Raw genomic sequence first — 21,516 nt, forward strand, 5'->3', positions numbered from 1 at the left:
CCCCCTTAAGAAAAACTTGAAGCTCACACAAATATTTAAAAGTCACATATAAATTGTCTTAGCTTTCTTGGAGTGAGTATAAGGCCTATTGGAAGCTGCTGTGCTTATCGAGTATTCCTTTTTCAAAATTGTCCTTAGTGACAAAAAAGGGCTAGCCAACATTACAATCTTAAATTACAGCACGATATAAGGCCATGACAAGGAAACAAATTCACACACACTCTTTTTTTTATTCTTAACAAACAAATGTTGCACTAAACTACCGTCGATTTCACAAAACTCTTCCTACCTTAGGACTTAGGACAAGTCCCAACCCTGCACTGAAGCATGCAGTTAAGATTGCTCCAAATAGGATTAATCCTAGCGTTTCGTGAAATCGGCTGCAGACATGTTTCTAAAAAATGCCAACATAACCTTAACGGAGCTCACATTTACGGAAAAAACTTTGGCTCATTTAAGATAAATTTATCTTAAGGATTGAGTACTGATGAGGGATACCCTGATTATAATAAGATGAATTAAAGGCAGTGGACACTATTGGTAATTACTCAAAACAATTATTAGCATAAAACCAAAGTTGGTAACGAGTAATGGGGAGAGGTTGATGGTGTAACACATTGTGAGAATAGGCTCTCTCTGAAGTGACGTAGTTTTCGAGAATTTGTTTCCAAGAATTTGATTTCGAGACCTCAGATTTAGAATTTGAGGTCTCGAAATCAAGCATCGGAAAGCACCCAATTTCGTGTGACAAGGGTGTTTTTTTCTTTTATTACTATCTCGCAACTTCGACCACCAATTGAGCTCAAATTTTCACAGGCTTGTTATTTTGTGCATATGTTGAGATACACCAAGAGAGAAGACTGGTATTTGACAATTACCAATAGTGTCCAATGCCTTTAAATAAATAAATTAAAAACTCATTGGAAACTGTATTTCAATAGACCTTATCGCAAATACCAATGCGCAAGCGCAGACTGTTGAATGAGGTGCATTGTGGGATATATATGAATCAAATTTGTAATCAGCTAGACCACAATGCACCTAATTCAAAGCTTTACGCGCGCGCCCCAGTATTTGCGAAAAGGTCTATGGACCCCATGAAATATGCTAATTACATTCACGCATGCGTACAGACCCTGCTGGTTGGCAAACGCCATAGATTTGTGCACTAAGCAGACGCGCAATCGCGTCTGCGTCACGCATCCATTAGCCGTGTACAAAACAGCGCGATGTTCCCTCATTTTGCCAACCAAAACGTTAGTGCGCACGCGCTATGTGCAGTTTACATATTTCATGGGAAGGGTTAGCCCTGGCGGCCTTACACTTTGGTTTTGTACTACAGAGAAAGAGTTCTATATATGGGCTAGGGAAGGGTCTACTGTCTACTGCACCGATTGGTGATGTTGGCATAAAATGGGCCACTCTTAGTTTCCTCCTTTCATGGCGGGTGTTAACAAAATTATTTCACAATTCTGTTATCCCAGATGTGGTTATCATACTCGTGTGTGTGTTTTGTGTTGTTATCGGTGAATAACAACATATTATAATCGATGTTTGTTCTGAAAAACATCAATGTCATTTTTTATATTTTTTTTACGGCATTGTCATAGTAGGGCAAGGGAACCATGCAGATGTTGAAACTAAAATGTCAAGTGACAATCACTTTCATATCAGCCATTCTACGGATTACATGAGAAGCATTACAGGTGTGTCACCAGTTCAATAAGGTAATTCAACTCATTAAATTGATTGTCGATTAAACAAGATAAAATGGGAAAACTTACGTGTCTAAACATTAATAAAGAACACTAACAAGTACAGTTATAATGATACAACTAGATTTACACATTATACTTTACAGAGAGAAAAAAAAAGTGTACAGATATTTTAAGAAAACCGCAAAAAAATAAATAAAGGCCCTTAACCCTTAGAACAATTCAAGTGTATAACCAAACCAACAAAGACATTGTTTAAATTGGTTAGACATTGGTTAGACATAAGACATTTTTTCAGTTGGTTACTAGGTTTAAAAACCTAGTAACCAACTAATAACCCCTATCACTGCATTTACCTCCAATCCACTCATACGTCTTCTCGATACAAGGGATTCTGCTTAGCATGCTCTGTACGCCTGTTTGAAACCCCGTCTTCAAAGCGCACTGGTTCAAAGTTACCAACGGAACCTGAGCTGCAGCTCAAGGCGAATCCGTTGTTTCGAAAAGAGCCAAAGGCTTTAGAAAAAGGACTCTTGAATTATCGTACTTTTCGGAACTTTCAGGACCACATTGGTCCCAACTATTTAAGACACGGGACATTATTGGTAATTGTCAAAGACCAGTCTTCTCATTTGGTGTATTTCAACATATGCGTAAAATAACAAACCTGTGAAAATTTGAGCTTGATTGGTCGTCGGAGTTGCGAGGTAACTATGAAAGAAAAAACACCCTTGTCACACGAAGTCGTATACTTTCAGATGCTTGATTTTCGAGACCTCAAATTCTAAACTTGCGGTCTCGAAATCAAATTCGTGGGAAATTACTTCTTTCTCGAAAACTACGTCACTTCAGAGGGAGCCGTTTCTCAGAATGTGTTATACTATTAACCTCTCCCCATTACTCGTTACCAAGTGAGGTTTTATGCTGAAAATTATTTTGAGTAATTACCAATAGTGTCCACTGCCTTTAAGTTGTAATTAATGCCCGCTTTTGTTTAGTAAAAGACAAAGTATAACTCCTTTTTTTAACTGCTCGATTGATTCAACCCTATATCAATGTAGATGTATACAATCAAACAAAATAACATCTGGAAATTGCATTTCAAAAGGTGATCATCTGTTTGAGATAACTTCTGGTGATCCGGTGCTAATGTCCACAAAGGAAGAGTAACCTTTATAGCGACAAAAGTTACTGATAGTATTTAGCGCTTCTCATTTTTAAATTTTTGAGGAAAGCAAATAGTATCGTTTTACATTACCAAAAGCTATCAGCATCGCCATCAACTCCAGGGGAGGCCAAGCACCAGGACGTTGACACAATAGATCGGCCCGACGGACACTTGCCGTCTCTGCGGTTGATTGATTGATTGATTGATCGATAGACATTACCGCATTTCGAAGTGACATGTTTCTCAAAATATTTTAATAGTTTATCTTTATTATTACCACAAGCTGCTGCATAGGCCTCGAACCAAGAGGGGTCTATTATGTTGAACTTTAACATTGTTCCCTCCAATGTAATTCTGACTATAACAAATTTGTGGTATTGTTGGGAATGCAATAGTCACAAACAGTCGCAACAGAATTTGAAGCGTGGTGTTGTTTTATTGGTTAGCATTTTTTCAATGAGTTTTTTTACAAGGGATTTAAGAAGATCTGTTTTCGTAGAAAGTATAGTCTTGTATTTCGTGAACCTAACTGAAGGGAGAATCTGAATGTTAACTTTGTATACGTACAATATTGGTGTACCGGTGATAAAACGAACCATTCTTATTTTCTTTCAGACATCAAACTTGTTTTAAAAAGACCAGTGGACCGGGCTTACAGTATATTTTACCATAAAGTTATAATCGAGTCATAAAACGATCTCTCCGACTCAAAAACAACAACACTTGACAAGTTAATAAAAAAAACATCAGACACTGGTAAGAACAATGGAAAGTGTTTGCATAATTAATATTTAACCAATAACTGTTAATTAACAGTTGTATCAAACTCCAGAGACGAGACAGTATATGATTAGTGTAAAATGTAAAGGCCGAAGAACAAAGCGTCACTTCACATTCATGATGGCCGTGCTTCGCTTCGCTCTCCTTGTTGCCCTTGTGGGTTTGTGTCACGCTGGAGGAAAACGGCGCTACGATGGGTAGGTTAGATTATTTGAAGTCATAAACATTAAAGAGCGCTTCATCACCCCCAGGGGTGTATCAAAACGTTCAGTATTATTGCCTGCAAGGTTTGTGGAGCTATGTATTGAAGTATGAGACCTACTTCTTTATAGAACCATACAATGGTTTAAAGGGTTCTGTGGCGCATAATATGCTGCCGATAAAACCAGGATTGCGAATTTTTAGGTGAATTACACAACACACGGGACCAACGGCTTTACGTCCCATCCGAAGTACGCAGCAGTAACGGTGAAGTGGCACGACTCTAGAACCCACACTCTGCTGAACAGAAACACAAAGGACTTGATGAGCCCGGTGCTCTTATCCGGTCTGGTTTCGAACCTGAGAATGACAATATATTCAATGTTGACTAAATTGTTCTGAATGGAGTGTGGCGATTGGTCTATAGTAGTAGTAGACCTGACTGGTGTTCACGGTGAAAGAGCAGGTTCGAATCTATGTAGTGTCGAGCACAATACATTAGACATTGAGCTAACCGCCTTAGTCAACTAGCGCCTTTTTATTCTTGCCAAGTTGTCTATATATATTAAACTGCCCAAATATCTGCAGGTGTTTATAGGCTTGTTTGCCCACCAATGTGATGAGAAACTTTGATGCTAGAATGTGTATCCGGTTCGTCTGGTTGGTGTTATGCTTTGTTTGTCTGTCTGTTTTTGTATTCTTCTTTTCTTTTCTTTTGAGAGGGGGTGTTTTGTTTGCATTTGGGGGGAGTATAGTTGATTTCTGTATTTTAAATACATTTTAATAACTTTTTTTACTTGAGAAAATGGAATTAGCTGTTGCAAACACCAATCAAAAGAAACCATAAGTGTAACAAAATACTAGTTAATGGTCTAACGTTTCGACCCTAGCAGAGTCTTTCTCGGAGGCTAAATGACAACACAACAATTATGAACAGGTAACTGAGTTAAACAAAAGCGGTGAAGTGTTAAACTAATTAAAACTGAGTCAAACATTGTTTCTTTGTGGTTTAGATACAAGGTCCTTCGTGTTATTCCAAATGACATCATGGAGTTACAATCTCTGAGGAGCTTACGGGAAACATTTCCGGGTGAGGTAGGAAACAATAAAGAACAGTAACAATAAATTTACTGAAGCCTGTTTTAAGGGTGTGGATACTTTTTGTACGACACAAAACACAAACGTCCTTTGGTTTACCTCAAACTTACACGTTTTTTTTTAAAGTAGTGATAGTAGAAAGCTTCTTTTAAAGTATGGTTGTCTGAGGTGCTGCAGTTTTGGGAACATGTGTAAAACAATTTCAGTTGTTTCCCTCTCAAAAACTACGACTATAAATGAAGCTGAATATTTTACAGGTAAATTATACTACATCTTCATTCATATGAAGGATTAATTAAAAACCTAATTTACAAAGGGCACCAAATTGACAATATTGACCGAAATAAACAATATAAAGAACAAAAAAGCTTAAAGTGAGAGTTGTTTCCCTAACTCAGTGAAGACATGTGCAACTGTTAAATTGTCAAGACAAAATTGAAAACACGACAAATGGCACGCCATACGTTGTTTAGTTGTCGTCCCCTTGTTGGGTTGGCGGGTATGTTTGTGCGTGTTATATTATTGTCTTTATTATGGTGATTATGACAGTTGGTTTGTTTTAACCCTCTGCAAACCTTTTGTCTGTAGTTGGATTTTTGGAGCGAGCCAAAGCAGCCAGGCCACCCTGTGGATGTTATGGTTGGTCCGGGTGAACTGAGTGTAGTTCGGAACGTTCTGGAGGACAATGGTCTGACATTCTCTACAATGATAGAAGATGTTCAACGGATTGACGATGAAGCACAGATAGAACCAATTGAGCAGGGTATCTCGTCTAAATTCAGATATGATATCTTTCATGATTACAACGAGGTAAATAGGAATCATGAAAATGGTATAAAATATTGTGAGAAACGGCTCCCTCTGAAGTAACGTAGTTTTCAAGAAAGAAACAATTTTCCACGAATTCGATTTCAAGACCTCAGAAATAGATTGCGAGGTCCCGAAATCTAGCATCCGAAAGCACAAAACTTCATGTGACAAGGGTGTTTTTTTTTCGTTCATACTTATCTCGCAACTTCGACAACAAATATTGAGCTTATGTTGAGATACACCAAGTGATGAGAAGACTGGTCTTTGACAAATACCAATAGTGTCCAGAGTATTTAAAGCTCTGCTATCCTTCCTTTAAAAGTAGTGTACCGAATTAGTATCAATGATTGTTATTAAACTGGTTTATTTTGGATTTCATCAATGTTGACTAAAAAAAGACACTAGCAGATGTTCAAGCTGTTTTGAAATAGTCCTGAAGAATTCTACCGACTGAATATTGACCCATTGAAATAGGAGCGTCATTGAGTGACGGACACATGCGCTGTAAAGAAGCCACAATTATTACTGTTGTTATTATTGTTATTAATTAAACTTACTCATAGGTATGCCCATATCCAGTTTCAAGATACGCAGGGCTAAATTCAGTTATGAAAAGGCCCAATGAAATTGTAAGAAGTTTGTTTGTTTCTATGTTGTTTATATCCCTCTTCCAATAATTAGATCGAACAATGGATATACGACATGGCTACTGAGTTTAGTTCAATCATGTCTGTGGATAAACTTGGACATCAGTCATACAAGGGTCATGACATTAAACTCTTGAAGGTAAGCCAGTACATATGTAACCACAAGAGGGCGCTAAACCTCTTTTAGACCTTATCGCAGTACGTACTCGGTACGTGCACAAGCAAGACCAGGGCCCAACTTCATGGCTCTGCTTACCGTAAGCCCAAAATCGGCGCTTACGGAAGCAGGGAATTATGTGCTAACGGCAAGCGTATTTTACGGGTTAGCGGCGAATGTTGGCTCCTGCGCGTGGGCGTACTCTTGTTACAAGGCTGGCACAGGAATTCGGCGCTTGTACGTGTAAGCGGGGAATCGTGATCGTAAGCGCAGAATTCGGCGGTAAGCAGAGTCATGAAATTGGGCCCAGCATGCACCTCATTCAGCATTTAGCACTTGCGCAATGGGTATTTTTGTGAAAAGTTGTATGTGAACATCTCGATCAACAGGTGGCGGCAAACATCTCCGCGATCAACGCTTATAGGGGGAGTCATAATATGGTGTTACCGCAAACCTTCCTATATCGTATTTCCACCATGCAAAGTTTCAAATCTTGCTTCATAGACCTGTTTGCAAAATTCCCATTGCGCAAGCGCTAAATGTTAAGATAATGGGTGCGTTCGATTAGCATCCCTGGGTCGATCCCCAGTGTGCAAAACCAGGTGGAGTATTTTATTTTTTCCAGGACGAACATGGGCACTAATAATTACCCCACGTTAGTCCTGGAAAAGGTGCCTATTTTTCAGGACGAATGTGTGCAGATATTTACCCACGTTTCACCTGGCAAAATAAAAATACGCATCATCACGTGACCCTTCTCGTGGTGACGTCAGTGCACCTCGGTTCAGCCCCAAGTGACCCTATCCATAAGTGTGGCACTTGGGGCTCGTCTTGAAAAATAGGCGACTTTTCCAGGACGAACGTGGGGTAATTTTCAGTGCCCACGTTCGTCCTGGAAAAAAATTAAATACGCAACCTGGTTGAGCACACCGGGGTCAACACAGGAAAGCTAATCGAACGCACCCATTTAGGTGCATGCTGATCTAGCTAGCGACCAAACGTGTCAAGTGCCTTTAAGTTATCATCGTTGTTCTCCTTTATCTCTTTGACTATTTCCCCCTCTTTGTGTTCCGGGCACTTTGTTTGTTGAATATTTCACAAGACTACCATATCATTACTGTTATGTGTCTTGTTGGTATGAAGCTGTACTCTAGAAATGGGACTAGTCTCAAAAATAGTCCAAGACCAGTTCGAGTAATATAATTATATGCCGGTGATTTTTTTCACAGAACTCGTGAAAGTACTGTTGATACATGCAGTATAGGTGTATAATTTATGAGTAAAACCAAAATTAACAAAGGACGTATCTAGTTGCCAATTCAAACTCATTTTGCTACTATCAAATTGAGTATCAAGTTGATGTAGGAGTAAGACATAAGAAGACATGAAAAACGTTATAAATTTCACGCAAAAAAGCACCACAAATATCAAAAAGGAACGATAGGCAGATTCATCATAGCACATGAAATAACGCAAAGGGATTTATTAAGAATAAAAACATACACACCCAGTCAGCTAAGCAATGCATATACAAAAAGATAACAAATTTAAAGAATATTTATACAATAAATATTGAACTGGTTGTGTGTTTATCATTTCTAGATTGGGAAGCCAGGCTCTAATAAACCCATCTTCTGGTGGCAAAGCGGAACTCATCCACGCGAGTGGCTTTCATCAGCGACAACAATTAAAATTGTCTACAAGGTAATGTTTGAACCTTCATTTCGTCAGCTTATTAGTTCCGTAATATTGTTTTTTATGCTTATTTTATATCTTCAGACATAACTCTTTGATGGCAGGGGCGTCCAGGGTACGGGAAGAGTTTAAAACAAAAAATTGTCATAAAACTTAAAAGTGATGTACCCTCCAGACCCCACCAACAATTTCCATGAATAAAATAATTATTTCCAAAAATGCAAATTTTGTTATATAATGCTTCTTCCAAAATGTCCTTGGCCATGACAATTAAAATCAATATTTTCTCGTTGGCTTTATTCTCCTAATAAACAAAAAATTACATTTGATCGTCTTCAGAACTCTATGTTTGATATATAAACATGCCATTTTAATACTACATGTAATAAATGCTACCGGTCAATCTGAGTGCATGTACTTGGTAAGATACAGCTCTAGAATTTCAAAGATTGTTGGTTCGTATCCCACCCGAGTAAAAATATGCTTGTGAAATGTTTCACAGGACTTGGGAAAGTACTGAGTGTACCGTGATGCAAATTTAATATCTAATACATATATGCTATCCGACAATGTGTTAAGTTTGAACCGAAATAAATAAATAAACAAATAAATAATTAGATAATGTAATACATAAATAACTAGCATGATTGTTCTTATTCCCCTTTTTTGATACGCAGCTTGCGAGTGACTACCAGAAAGGTGATCCTGAAATAGTTAAGCTCCTAGATAGTGTAGACTTCTACATTATGCCAATCTTCAACCCGGATGGGTATATACAAACTCGGAATGTAAGTTAATAAAACATTCAAACGGGGTTTGATTCGCCATCAAGATGACGTCATATTCGTCTTGTTCCCTGTCTGATAACACTCATCAAATACTGATGGTTTTCAGTGGACGGAAATGGGCCAGAAATCTGTGGGTTAATCATTTGAAGAAAAACATGCATATTCCGACGTCATATGGCAAGAGTTCCCATCCACCCCCCCTCCCCCCGCCTCAAGTTACGCCGGTGTCGCGTGCAATTATTTCATCTATGCAATACTATCCGGAGTACTGTCCGCCGGACGGTTTTGCATAATTATGCAATCGTGTCCGCCCGAACGTTGCTGCAAAATGCAATTGTGTCCGCCCGGACACATTTGCATATGCAGTTGTGTCCGCCCCAGAACAAAACCGTCCTTGCAGTAAATTAAACGCCCTTGGTCGACGGTACACATTCGCAATTTGTTTAAAAGCTAAGTGTATGTCATGAATGACATGGGAAGTGTTCGGCCATTGGGTATTCGCTGCATTCATAAAATACGTGAATATTCATGCTGCATAATACGTAGGTTCAGACATGTACGCTCGCTTACACGCAGTCATGAACGTACATTTCCACCCATCGGTTTTTGCATAGCCCGGACACGATTGCATATGCAAAAGTGTCCGGAGCGGACAGTAATGCATGGCGGACACAATTACATCCGACACGGGCGCCCAGGTTACGCCAATAATATTGAGGATACTCAAAACTGTTCATAGTGACATTCTCGAGCAGTGTTGATGACATTAAGTAAAGGTGATTTTGTTTTGGTATTCTAGACAGATCGGTTGTGGAGGAAAAACATGCGCCCATCCGATCATCAATATTGGTGTACGGGAGCAGATCTCAATAGAAACTTTGATGAACACTGGTCAGGTACTATAACCTTCATAAATATTTTAACCTTGACGGCACTGGACATGTTTGGTAATAATAAATACTGTCAAAGACCAGTATTCTCACTTGGTGTATCCCATACAATAACAAATCGTTGGCAATTTGGGCTCAATAGGTCATTGAGTTTGGAAGAGTATAATAAAAGAAAAAACACCACTGTTGCACAAATTTGTGTGCTTTCAGCCCAGGTGATTAAAAATTACTTCAGCGGATTTATTTTATTGTTTGAGTGGGAAACACTCAACAGCTCTCCGTTGCTCGATATCGGGTAAGTTTTGATGCTATACTTTGAGTAACTACCAATAGTGTCCAGTGCTTTTAATATCAATTTGTAAAGTTTTCAAAAGTAAAATTGTTGTAATTTGCGAGCTTTGTAATCGTTTACTTTATGTATTTTATCATTTTATGTAATCTAAACAGAGTCAGGAACTAGCGTCAATCCGTGTAGCGAGATCTACCACGGTGATAGTGCTGGGTCTGAGATTGAAGTACAAGCTTTAACAGCCTACCTATCCACTCTAACTAACATGAAGGTTTATATTGATATGCATGCCTACAGTCAGTTCTGGATGATCCCCTACGGATACACTGAAGCTCCACCCCCAAACTATAATGAGCAGGTTTGTGCATACTAATCGTAGTTAACTTAAAATACATAATTACAGTTTCTTTTATAGTGCAGTTCACAATAGCAGTCTCAATATGCTTTACATTAGTACCAGTGGGTCGATTTCACACCGAGAGGGCATAGTCCTAAAGTAATATGACTTGTCCTAGGAGATATTAAAAACTTAAGGCAAGTCGTAAATTAGGACGATTAACACGAGATAAGTCTTAACTCTTTGTGAAATCCACCCCTGGTCATCATTCATTAATCTGTCTCAGCTCCCTGTGGAGTATACAGCTTGGGCAACCGTATAGCGCATATCAACCTGTACCCCCGCAGGTGCCCATTTGTACCCCTGTGTGAAGAGAAGCAATTACAGAGAGCATCTTGTTCAAGAATACAAGTGCCATAACCGGAATCCGAACCCACACTCGGATGACTTAACCGCGAGAATCAAATGTTTTTAACCACTCGACCATGACACCATAATAAAGCCATCAATGTTGGCTGGTCAATAATGACTGGTGGTATAAATACAAATAATAATCTGTAGAATTTGAAACTTTGCATGGTGGAGATAAGATATAGAAGAGTTTGCGGTAACACCATGTGATAACTATCTCTAAGTGAGTTGGGGTGGTTCTGAAAAGAACCGTTGGGTTAAATAATAATCTGTTACTTTTCCATCAGCTTAAACTAGCCGACAAGGCAATGGCTGCCCTCAAAGGTGTGTCAGGAAAACATTTTGAGACAGGGAGCATCGCAAACGTAATTTGTAAGTTATGACGTAATTCTGATCTTTTTAATCTGAAAGGTACAGATTTCAAACGTGGGGCACGGTGGGGCATAATTTGTTCAAACCATTAAAGTCACCTGGAAATAGAATTTGTTTCTTTCAAGCATAAGAGTATATGCTTACGAACAATAAAACAATTTTTTTAGTAATTGTTTGTCACGATTTATATGTTTAAAAAATATATAAAGTTGGTTGGGGGGCTGACTCCGCCTACCCCTTTTGTGACGTCAATCGTGGCAGACTTTGCCTGCAATGCGTATAGTAAACACACGTGCAAAGTACATGTATGTCCAAGTCGTGAGTTGGTACATTTCAAAAAGTGTTTTTCTGCATTCAGCAGCAATACACCTGGTCGGCATTGCCGGAAAAAAAAAAAAAAAAAACGCATTACAGGCAAAGTCTGCCTCGATTGACTTCACGAACAGCGCCCTCTCGGGTCGGGGTCTACTCTTAAATTTGTAAATAACATAAGAACTGATTGTTTAAAACCTTAGTTAACTGTTTATTCACATTCCACTCATCAAGACCCTTATATTAGTGACAAAAGCTTTATTTTGAAAAATACCACTTCCAGGTGACTTTTTAGACATACATTAGTGATTCAATTCCCTCTGATACATTTCTGTTTGCTTTTACTTCCAGATAGGGCATCAGGTTCTTCTATTGACTGGGTCTATAATAATCTAGGAACTCAATATTGTTTTGCCCCGGAGCTAAGAGACAAAGGTGTGTACGGATTCCTTGCGCCATCATCTGAAATCAATCCCAGTGCTAATGAGGTATATGCAGCCATTAAGGTCATAGGAAACGAAATCATACCCTAACCACCCACACCCTTCCCCGAACTATAAACTTCGATTTGAAAATCGTTGATAACGAGCATAGTAATTAGTTAGGAAATTATTCAAGGGAAAATTTAACCACTGCGGTTTCTGTCTGAAAATCATAATTTCTTCAAACCATCAGTTAAATAATTAGAAAAGCTCCCAATTTGAGAAGCACCCAAAAGGGGAGTTTTGATGAACACACGCAATTTGTATCCAGGCCTCACTAGGACAATGACCATAGGATCACACCGAACCATATCTGATAAATCACTTGGCCTAAGTCACAATGCCCAACAGTGTGTGTGTCGCAAACAAGATCCGAAAATAAGGCTGCTCTTTGTGCGCATTTTAAATTTTAGAAATATGACGAAGTCATTTTTGTCCATTCTTGGGAACTTTAGCTTCGTCCTTCAGGTCTACAGTGTATAAGGAAGATGGAAGAAATTACACAGTTCACCCATTCTTGACATGATATACTTTTATTATTAAAGAAACAGCTCTATCATTTAAAGTAAATAAATTTCGCTGGGTTTGTTTCACGTCGGAAACACAGTCTGAAAATGAATAAAAGTAAAACAGAGATTTAAACTGACCTTTCTTTGTGATACTAAGATGGATACTAAATAAACCTGTTAATACAATGATAACAGAATGTCTTCTTTCCATGATGCAAAAATTAAAAAACACCAGTATTCATGAATGGAAATATTGACTGATTATTTGTGGTTACATTTAATTCTGTATAATTTGTTTCTGAATTATTTCATTTTTAATTGCTTTTTTTTAACGTCCTTTGCATAAGACTGTCACACTGTCGTTTTAATTTGTACAAAATACTTTACTGTTTGGTGTCTTTATTGCCGCCATTTTGTAGCGACGTGCCTTCGTTTGCTCCCCTGTCCTTGGTTCTTTTAGGCTGGGAATCTTTTTTGCGAATGGTTTTCATGACCTTTTGTTTGAGGTCATCAAGGGTCAAAGGTTGAATGTCAGCTGCCGGAAGCTCCAGTTCCTCATCAGTAACTAATGAATCTTGCTGTTGTCTGTAAACAAATCAAAAGGTAAAGTGAAGATATGAAGCTCAGTATCAGGACAAAACGCTTTACTTCTGTTCATGATTTGCGTTGCATAACTAGGTTTCGGGGGCCATGTCTGTGGACCGGTCTTGACAAGGTGTTTAAAACTCAACCGTTTGGGGGTCGATTTAAAGCCTCGCTTAGACCACTGCTGGTTTCACAATACTCAACTTAAATTCCTTTCTTGTATGCAGTCCTGCCTTGTTCATTAACTTCAAAACTCCGTCCTCATTGCTGTAAATTCCCCAATACGGGTGTGCTCCGTGTCCATTACATATCATTATTAAAATATATAGACATAAACTCCTCTTCATGTATCATTTTCTTGAGGCTGTTTTTGATTGTCTTTGACTCAAATAATACTGCACTTAATTTGTGTATTATTCCCCCTTTTTCTTCACCAATATGGAAATAATTGTTGATTGAAGTGGATTGAATGTCGGAAATACTAGGCCTACGTGAGTAGTGATATAACTTTAAATGATTGGGCACGAGGGAGTCTCAATATTTCTACAATATTCTGTGGTCATCTCATGAAACTGGCACTGTGTGTACCAATACATTCCCGCCCCACACACTACAAGTTGAGGACTAACAATTTGCCGATTTGCTCGGAACCACATCCACCCTCTGTATTCGCTCGGCCCCAGCGGCCAGTCAATCCTGGACCGCTGGGATGGGCTAATCGCTTGCACAGATTCTTGTTCAGGAAGAACGTCATGCGTACAGTGCATAGAAATATGGTGCAGTGTGAGTGTGATGCATGATGGGACAGCGCATTATTAAACCAATGACAGTGCATGATACGTTTGCCCATCCCAGCACCTTTGGTTAAAGCAAGGCGCTGGGGACGAGCGAACCATCTGTAGTGATCCCATACTTACTCAAGAGAGGGCGGTATAATGCTAATGCTGACTCGGGAAACTGGGCGTAGTTTAGCTGCAACCACACTGCCCGTTTGCTTCAGCTGATGTGGCTGGACTGCGTCACCTTTAGCGGCATGTGTTTCCTGTTCGTATCAAGAACAAAGATTAGATGAGAAATGTAAGATTGGACATCATCGAATTGAAAAGGTGTCCAAACATTCGCTGTTAACTGCTCATCGAAAAAAAAATCGATCGCACGAGAACTTCAACAAGCACTCGTCTGTTTGATTGTATAACTTACATCGTGGATACTTAATATATAATGATTTTACCCCAACATCTATTTGTGTAAAGCATTTGTATACTTGGTACTCTCCCAAGTCATGTGAACACAAATCCTTATGCATTACTCAGGTGGGATTTGAACCCACGACAAGAGATATAGTATGCCTGTTGATTTGTTCAGTGTTTATACAGTGTTTTACACTTTTTTTTATTGATGTACAGATTAATACCAATCATTTGCGTTTGGGTTAACAGTTAACAGTTGCGTTTGGGTTAACAGTGATGGCTCTGAAAAGAGCCGGTGTGGTCTCGACGTTTCGAACAGTGTACTCTGCTCGTCTTCAGGAGAATCGTCCAGACCATACCAGATCTTTTCAGAGCCGACTCTCCCACAAAAGAGATTTACACATGAGCAAGTTCGGGTGGCGACCATTTGTCAACCACTGGTCAATGTTCCATGGTTACCTATGCATTCAATACATCCTGGGTACCAGGCAAAATCAACCAATGGTCGACTATAGTCGACTATAGTGCCTGACTCGAACTTGCTCATGGTTGTACCCGCAAGTTAAATTGCATTCCTATAGACGCTGTGACCTCTGACGTCATACGAAAACCATAGCATGATTCGCACACATACCGCCGGGCAAAACCTTTGTGTTTTGGCAGCCAGATAGAAAGTGTATGCAATCTTACTATGACTACTATACGCGTCTTTTTGCCCGGCGAAACATGAAGTATACGGTAGGGTGGCTTGAATGCAAACATAGGTCACATCGTCTATATCAACACCATGCAAAGCTTCAAACAACACTGAGTTCAAATAGTACTCCTCGATTACAACTAATCATTAGCATATATGACTGGTAACCAACCAACCTTCAACTGCAGGAAATGTTGAATCAGCATCAGATCATTGGTAGTCTGTTCAATCTGACCAAGATACATCATGACGTTCATTGTTGAGATACCCTTAGATGAACCAAGTAGATCTATTATAGCTGTGTCGTCACAGCACAGCCGATGAAACGTCCGCTCTACGGCAGTCTTCAGTTGATCTACAAGCTTATTGGAGCGTTTAAGTCGCTTTTCGTACAGGGTACATTTCTTGCTTGCGTCTGTGTTTCTTGTCTATGTATCAACAGAAAAATACGTTTTAGCTGATTTCCAGGTGTCTTTCCTTTTACAGATGTAAAGGAAGTTCAACCCCACAACCTGGGAGAGACGTTTACATTTCATGAAATGACACTATTGCCAATAACTGAAGTAAACAATAAACAGTCAGAGCAACTAACTTTCCTCCATGGTTTGGGCCATATATTATGGTTGCTCTTTAATTTAAACAATATTTAGAGTGTTGTGAGCTCGAGGTTTAACGAGATTTTGTCATTATTTATTTATTTTATTTTTTTTTTTGGGGGGGGGGCGGGAGATATACCAGGAGAAATCATTTGCAAAAAATGCAAGACATACCTACATATCGCAAATTTCCTTGCCTTGCTTACGAAGTCTTCGTTAAGCACAACTTGTTTCAATTGCGGGAAAAAAGGGTACAACACTAATTTATTATCTCTTCGGTGTCATTTTGGAGGGCCCACTTCCCCTGCTCTCTTGGTAATTAGACAACTCGTAAATTTTGGGAGTTGAGTGCGTGGTTTTGGGTTATCCTATCATACCTCAAGATCCTTCAAGATAGTCTGTCTACTTTGCTCCAGTTTCATTCCCTGCTTCTGAAACGCCTCGATATCGCCGTTGAGGGCGGCTATGACGTCATGCAACACCTCCACCTCGTTGTTTAACTCATTGACGTAGTTAAAGAGGGCAAAGTTCACGTCCTCTTTGTGTATAAAACTCTGGACGAGTTGGTCTAAGTCGTCCTGTCCAGTGGAGAGACGTACCCGCTCAAAAGCTCGCTCAAACATTTCAATCTCTTCCGTGTGTGCCCTTTCATTGGCCTTTTTGTCTTCTAGAAAGAGTACATGTCAGGGAAGAACAAATTAAGTAATCTCTATGTCTTGATTGGTTAGTTTGGGTGATTGTTTGTTTGTTTGTTTGTTTATTGTTTGCACCTTTCGTCTTCCTCTTAGCGGCCTCGATTGCCTTCATTTCTGTTCTTTCTTGAGCTTTGACGGTCATGAAGTCCTTGAGTTTCTGATCGTGATCAATGATGCGTTTTAGTTCCTTGACTTCTACACCGAAGAGTGACTGCTCCCTCTCGGTGCGCTCCCGTAGAGCGGACATCTTAGCTTGAGCTTCGTCTCTGGAAGATGGGAATATGAAAGAGTGTCACTCACTTCATCCAAACATTCAGGTTTCTTACAAATATCGTCATCTCCGTTCATTACCACTAAAGATACTGAACAATATTGGTAATTGTTTAAGACCAGTCATCTCACTTGGTGTATCTCAACAAAGCATAAAATAACAAACCTGTGAACATTTGAACTCACTTCGTCATAGTTGCGATGGAATGTTTGAAGAAAAAACACCCTTGTCACACAAGTTGTGTGTTTTTAGCAGATGCGTGATCAGACCTCAGCAGCTGATGTCTCGATTTCAATTCAAATAATTCACTTCTTTCTCAAAAACTAGGTTACTTCAGCGGGAGCCGGATATGTGGTGGCATGGTAAAGGGTGGAGGTTTTGTTTTTTTGCCATAATTAACGGTCTACGAGATGTGCTTGTATTGGCCGACATTGTTGATGAAACGTCACATATGTGAATTGCAATCATTGGCTTAGATTTGATGTGCATGGACGTTTCAATTGTTTGTTTTGTTTAGAATCAAAGATGTTGCTTGATAATGTCATGTGAATGCAAATTCCTACCTTCAGCTCACCTGAGTTTCTTTCACATTAATGTGATTGTCTTATTGTAGCCCCATACCAAGAATGGCTTTTAGTATAGCCTCGTTTGGGGCGGACTTTGGGGCAAAAAAAGAAACACCCATTAATAGGAGTGTCTCCAAAAGGTACAGTTGTCATTTCCAAAACAGTAAATAGCAAATCAACAATGAATTGCTATGAATCTTTTTAATCCTACCCTCAACATTTTGTATAAAATCATACTTTATTGTTTCTTTTTAATAAATCTGTATGTCTGTTGTTCAAAATATTTTAGTGTTTTAGTCTGTACTGTCTGAATCAAGGGCAACTTTAATTTTCCCATTGCGGGATAATACACACTTTCTCTTATCTTTGTCTTATCTTACAAACCTGGTATCATAAGCACCCGTCGCTTCCTCGATCATTTCAGTAATTTGACATTTCAGGTCTTTTTGTTCCTTGCTGAGTTTCCGGTACAGTCTGTCGTAGATGGCGCGCTCACGTCTCAGATGGTCAATTCGCTCCCTCTGCTCATGGTTATTGGTCAGCATTGTGTTGAAGCCGACTGTCGCCTACGTTTGACCAATCACAGATCGATAAATCATTAAGGCTGGTGATACCAAAAGAAATCTCAAAAAAGTATTTGAAAAATATACCTTATAGAAATCTAACAGTTGATCTAATAGAGGCTATTTAGCTTTTTGTATATTAGTTTAATCTTCATTACTGAAATCAACTTACTGAAATATTTGTTTCGAATCGAATTGGTAAAACTAATAACTATCTTTTATTTATTCATTTAAGTGCTCACCTTATCAAGACGATTTTCCAAGACTCTAATTCGCTTTTGGGTTGTCACGTGACGAATGCTGTCCACTTGGAACCCTCCAAGGTCCTTGTACTTCTTTTGGAGCATGCGCTCTAGTTGTGTTACCTGGTTATGCAGTAGAAGTAGTTAGAAAATCAAAATATTATTATATTATATTATACAAATATTTTAGCATTTTGAGATATGGTGACCACTATAAGAAAGCAATGCTTGAAGAAAAATTTTCGCAAAACCAAATAGTGCAATTATATCGTGTCCACCATATGTCAAAATGGCTTATTGAGTTTTATTTGGGGTTCTTTTTGGTCGAGACATGCAATTTGAAAAACCCGTGAAATGATTCCGATTATGGTCAGTGTAAGTGCCTTTGGCTGCGACTTTAAAATGGATGAAGCTGCTTTGTGATCTAGCCGGAGCCACAGCCATAAGTTATAGTCAGATACAGCTTGATTAGGCTACGTCTGAATCAATCGACTTCGGCTACGGCTTTGGTTGTTGACTACTGCGATGAATCAATACTATGAATAGCCCCTTTTATCCCAGGGAAATATGTCCGCCTGAGATTCGGTGTGAAAGTAACATGGGCTGAGGAGGAGGATTCAAAAGAGGGCGCTATCAGAAGAAGTTAGTACACAGTTTGCCAAAGGGGGGGGGGGACAGAATCTCGTGCCACACCGGTTTTACGTTCTTCACCTTTTCATTCAGTTTTACAAGAGCGCCCTCTTCCGCCATGACAGTAGCTTCATGTTCCTCGAATTTGTCTAAGAGTTTCTTGAGAAGGCGAGTATTTGTCTGGTCCTTCTTGACGTTATTTTGGCTCACTGCCAGCAGTAAGTCGGTGTCAATCTCTTGCATTTCGCCGCTCAGTGTGTTGATGTGTCCCCTTTAAAATAATCACAGATCGAATGAAACTTAAAAACAAATTACCAAAGTAAAAATGCTGTCTGTTTGTTTGTGTGCTTGTTTGTTTGTGTGTGTGTTTGTTTGTTGTTTTTTCTCTTGCTTTTCTCACTCAGTTAGTTGATGTTGCCATTTTGAACATGATCACACAGATGGACTGAAATTTTAAAAAAAATTGTTTTACCAGAGTCACAATGGTGATTGTTTGTTTGTTTGTGGTTTTGTTGTTTGTGTTTCTTTTGTTGCGTAAGTCCCCTTGATCCTAAATGTCTGCTTCACTATCTGAGATGCAACTGCACCAAGTAATACCAAGACTATGTCTTAAAGTGACACTGTTCTATGAGAGTGGGGGTTTAAGTTCAACCAAATGATTGGAACGTCTACTATTCTACAAATTTGGACAATATCATGAAGAAGTATAGCGATTCTTCTTTGTATGTACCACACACAGCTCATTGTTGTTTGATTGACATGATATCGCAAAATTCCGAAATATAGGAGTCCTATCTGTACTATTATAGGACGCTTCGGACGCGTTGCAGCGTCCTTTCCAAAATAGTCAGTCCGACCGCTTGTCCAAACGAAGCAAGCTCGTGTTATACCAAACGTGCTTGATCCCAATTCACTATAAAACAAAATAACTTAAAAAACAGAAGAATGGAAATTCAGTCTAAGATCTACTCACATTTGTTTGCGGATGATATTACGAGCTTCCTCGAAGTAGGTCTTTCGATGTCCTTCAACGATGCGATACTGGCGGTGAAGTCTCCCCAGTTCCTCCTCAGCCATTCGTTGATCATTCTCCTGCTCCGTCGGAGATTCCATTTCAACACGATTCATCTTCAAGACGTTGTATTTCAAATTTATCTGTTGCAATTAAATCAACATTACAAAATTTGTTTTTGCCAAACAAAACAGTTGCTGGAAGTGTAAGCACTTTATGTAATCCACCATATACATAAACTGACAAACCTGTAGAAGTTTGAGATCGATAGGTCATGAGAAAATAATGAAAACTATCGGTTGAGAAAATAGTGAAAACCGAATACACATTTTACTTGACATCGATAAAAAAAATATATAACGCCCACTGAGCTATAAACTCCAAACGGGAAACTAGTTTTTATTTATTTCTCATCAATATGACATTTCCGACAAGGGATGTTTTCTACTATCATCATCATTTGGCCGTGTAAGTTTTGTGTTAATGTGATCTTAGACGAGTTCTTTCTTACCAATTTTGTAACGTTCCTTTAAATTAACATAACAATAATTTAACATTACAGATGAAGAGCAAGATAAACTTTATTTATGCAGACTTTTAGTTATAAAATACTTTACGTCCGCAGCCCCCTCAACCAAGGCACTTGACACATTTGGTAAATTACTCAAATTAGCCTATTTAAACACTAATACTTGGCAACGAGCAACGGAGAGCTTTTAAAGTAAACGACTCCCTCTAAAGTAACGTAGGTTTGAGATTGGGTCATAATTATTTCTCAGTAAAAATATTTGAAGACTTCAGGCCTTAAACCTTGTTTCAACAAAGCATACATTGTACAACAAGGGCGTTTTAATTTCATTATTATCTTGAAACTTCGATGAGCAAGAGCCAACATTTTCACAGAATTGCTATTTTACGACAATAAGAAAACGTGTCCAGTGCCTTTAACAAAAGTAGAAAATTGGCGGTAAAAACAAGTAGAAGATAGAAGACGTACCTTGCACAGCTTGCAACTCCTCAAACTTGACTCTGCGATCAGTGTACAACGGTTTTATGTTTGCGAAAACTTGAAGCAGTGTTTCGAAACTATGTGAATCATGAGTCACTTTGTTTATACGCGTCAAGCGCAGTTAACCATTGTTTTATCACAGTCAACACGCTTATTAGAAACTTTCGCGCGCTTATATGACGTTTTGGGCGCCATCTTTCATATCAAACAATTAACAAGTGCACGCGTGTACGCGCTGCGCACAACCCTTGGCCAATGACAGCCTTTGGTTGACCCTGTGCGGGGATACTAGTTCGGTGGTTGTGACGTCGTACACAAGGTGCTAAAAAGACGCTAAAGTACGTGCGTGTCAAATGCTAGTATTTTGACGCGGCGAGTCCATCTCAAAATTAATCATGTTTACACGGTCAAAGTAACGGCATCGATCAAAATCAGTACTTATAATTCTGAGAAGACCTCGAGTCTTGAAAAAAACGGTCAAAAGCCAAGTTCATCAAAGGAAAACTTAAAGGAACACGTTGCCTTGGATCGGACGAGTTGGTCTATAAAAAGCGGCCATTTATGGGAGTCACAAATTTGACTCCCATAAAATAATGGCCGACCGTGTTAGTCGACGAGGTAAAATGAAAACCGTGCAATTTCGAGGCATGTTTGTGTGGATCATTGTATTCTACTTTTATAACATCTTTCCAACCATATGCATTTTATAACAAACGCTTACAAACGCTTTTCAAAGACCAACTCGACCGATCCAGGGAAGGTACACGTTTGGTAAATACTCAAAACAAATATTAACTTA

General features: G+C 39.0%; 2 protein-coding genes across 2 annotated transcripts in view; one reads left to right on the forward strand and one right to left on the reverse strand.

Annotated features, from left to right (window-relative positions):
• The window catches only part of LOC139938116 (uncharacterized), a 26,617-nt gene extending 14,414 nt beyond the window's left edge, over nucleotides 1-12,203 (forward strand). Inside the window, exons 11-20 of the mRNA XM_071933494.1 lie at nucleotides 3,700-3,860; nucleotides 4,878-4,959; nucleotides 5,551-5,772; nucleotides 6,454-6,558; nucleotides 8,179-8,280; nucleotides 8,949-9,059; nucleotides 9,859-9,955; nucleotides 10,397-10,596; nucleotides 11,274-11,358; nucleotides 12,022-12,203. Of these exons, the coding sequence (XP_071789595.1) occupies nucleotides 3,700-3,860; nucleotides 4,878-4,959; nucleotides 5,551-5,772; nucleotides 6,454-6,558; nucleotides 8,179-8,280; nucleotides 8,949-9,059; nucleotides 9,859-9,955; nucleotides 10,397-10,596; nucleotides 11,274-11,358; nucleotides 12,022-12,203 (1,347 nt within the window). The remainder of the gene's footprint in view (nucleotides 1-3,699; nucleotides 3,861-4,877; nucleotides 4,960-5,550; nucleotides 5,773-6,453; nucleotides 6,559-8,178; nucleotides 8,281-8,948; nucleotides 9,060-9,858; nucleotides 9,956-10,396; nucleotides 10,597-11,273; nucleotides 11,359-12,021) is intronic.
• On the reverse strand, nucleotides 12,077-20,809 carry LOC139938799 (coiled-coil domain-containing protein 63-like). Its single transcript, XM_071934435.1, has 10 exons — nucleotides 20,706-20,809; nucleotides 19,670-19,851; nucleotides 18,778-18,967; nucleotides 18,067-18,189; nucleotides 17,646-17,827; nucleotides 16,500-16,690; nucleotides 16,107-16,396; nucleotides 15,310-15,561; nucleotides 14,164-14,288; nucleotides 12,077-13,246 (listed from the first exon to the last, which is right to left on the reverse strand). Exons 2-10 carry the CDS (start codon nucleotides 19,822-19,824, stop codon nucleotides 13,045-13,047), a joined length of 1,710 nt encoding a protein of 569 aa, XP_071790536.1. The 5' UTR covers nucleotides 19,825-19,851; nucleotides 20,706-20,809; the 3' UTR covers nucleotides 12,077-13,044.
• Nucleotides 20,810-21,516: the final 707 nt, after the last annotated feature.

The sequence above is a fragment of the Asterias amurensis genome, chromosome 6 (assembly GCF_032118995.1).
Source record: "Asterias amurensis chromosome 6, ASM3211899v1".
Taxonomy (NCBI): domain Eukaryota; kingdom Metazoa; phylum Echinodermata; class Asteroidea; order Forcipulatida; family Asteriidae; genus Asterias; species Asterias amurensis.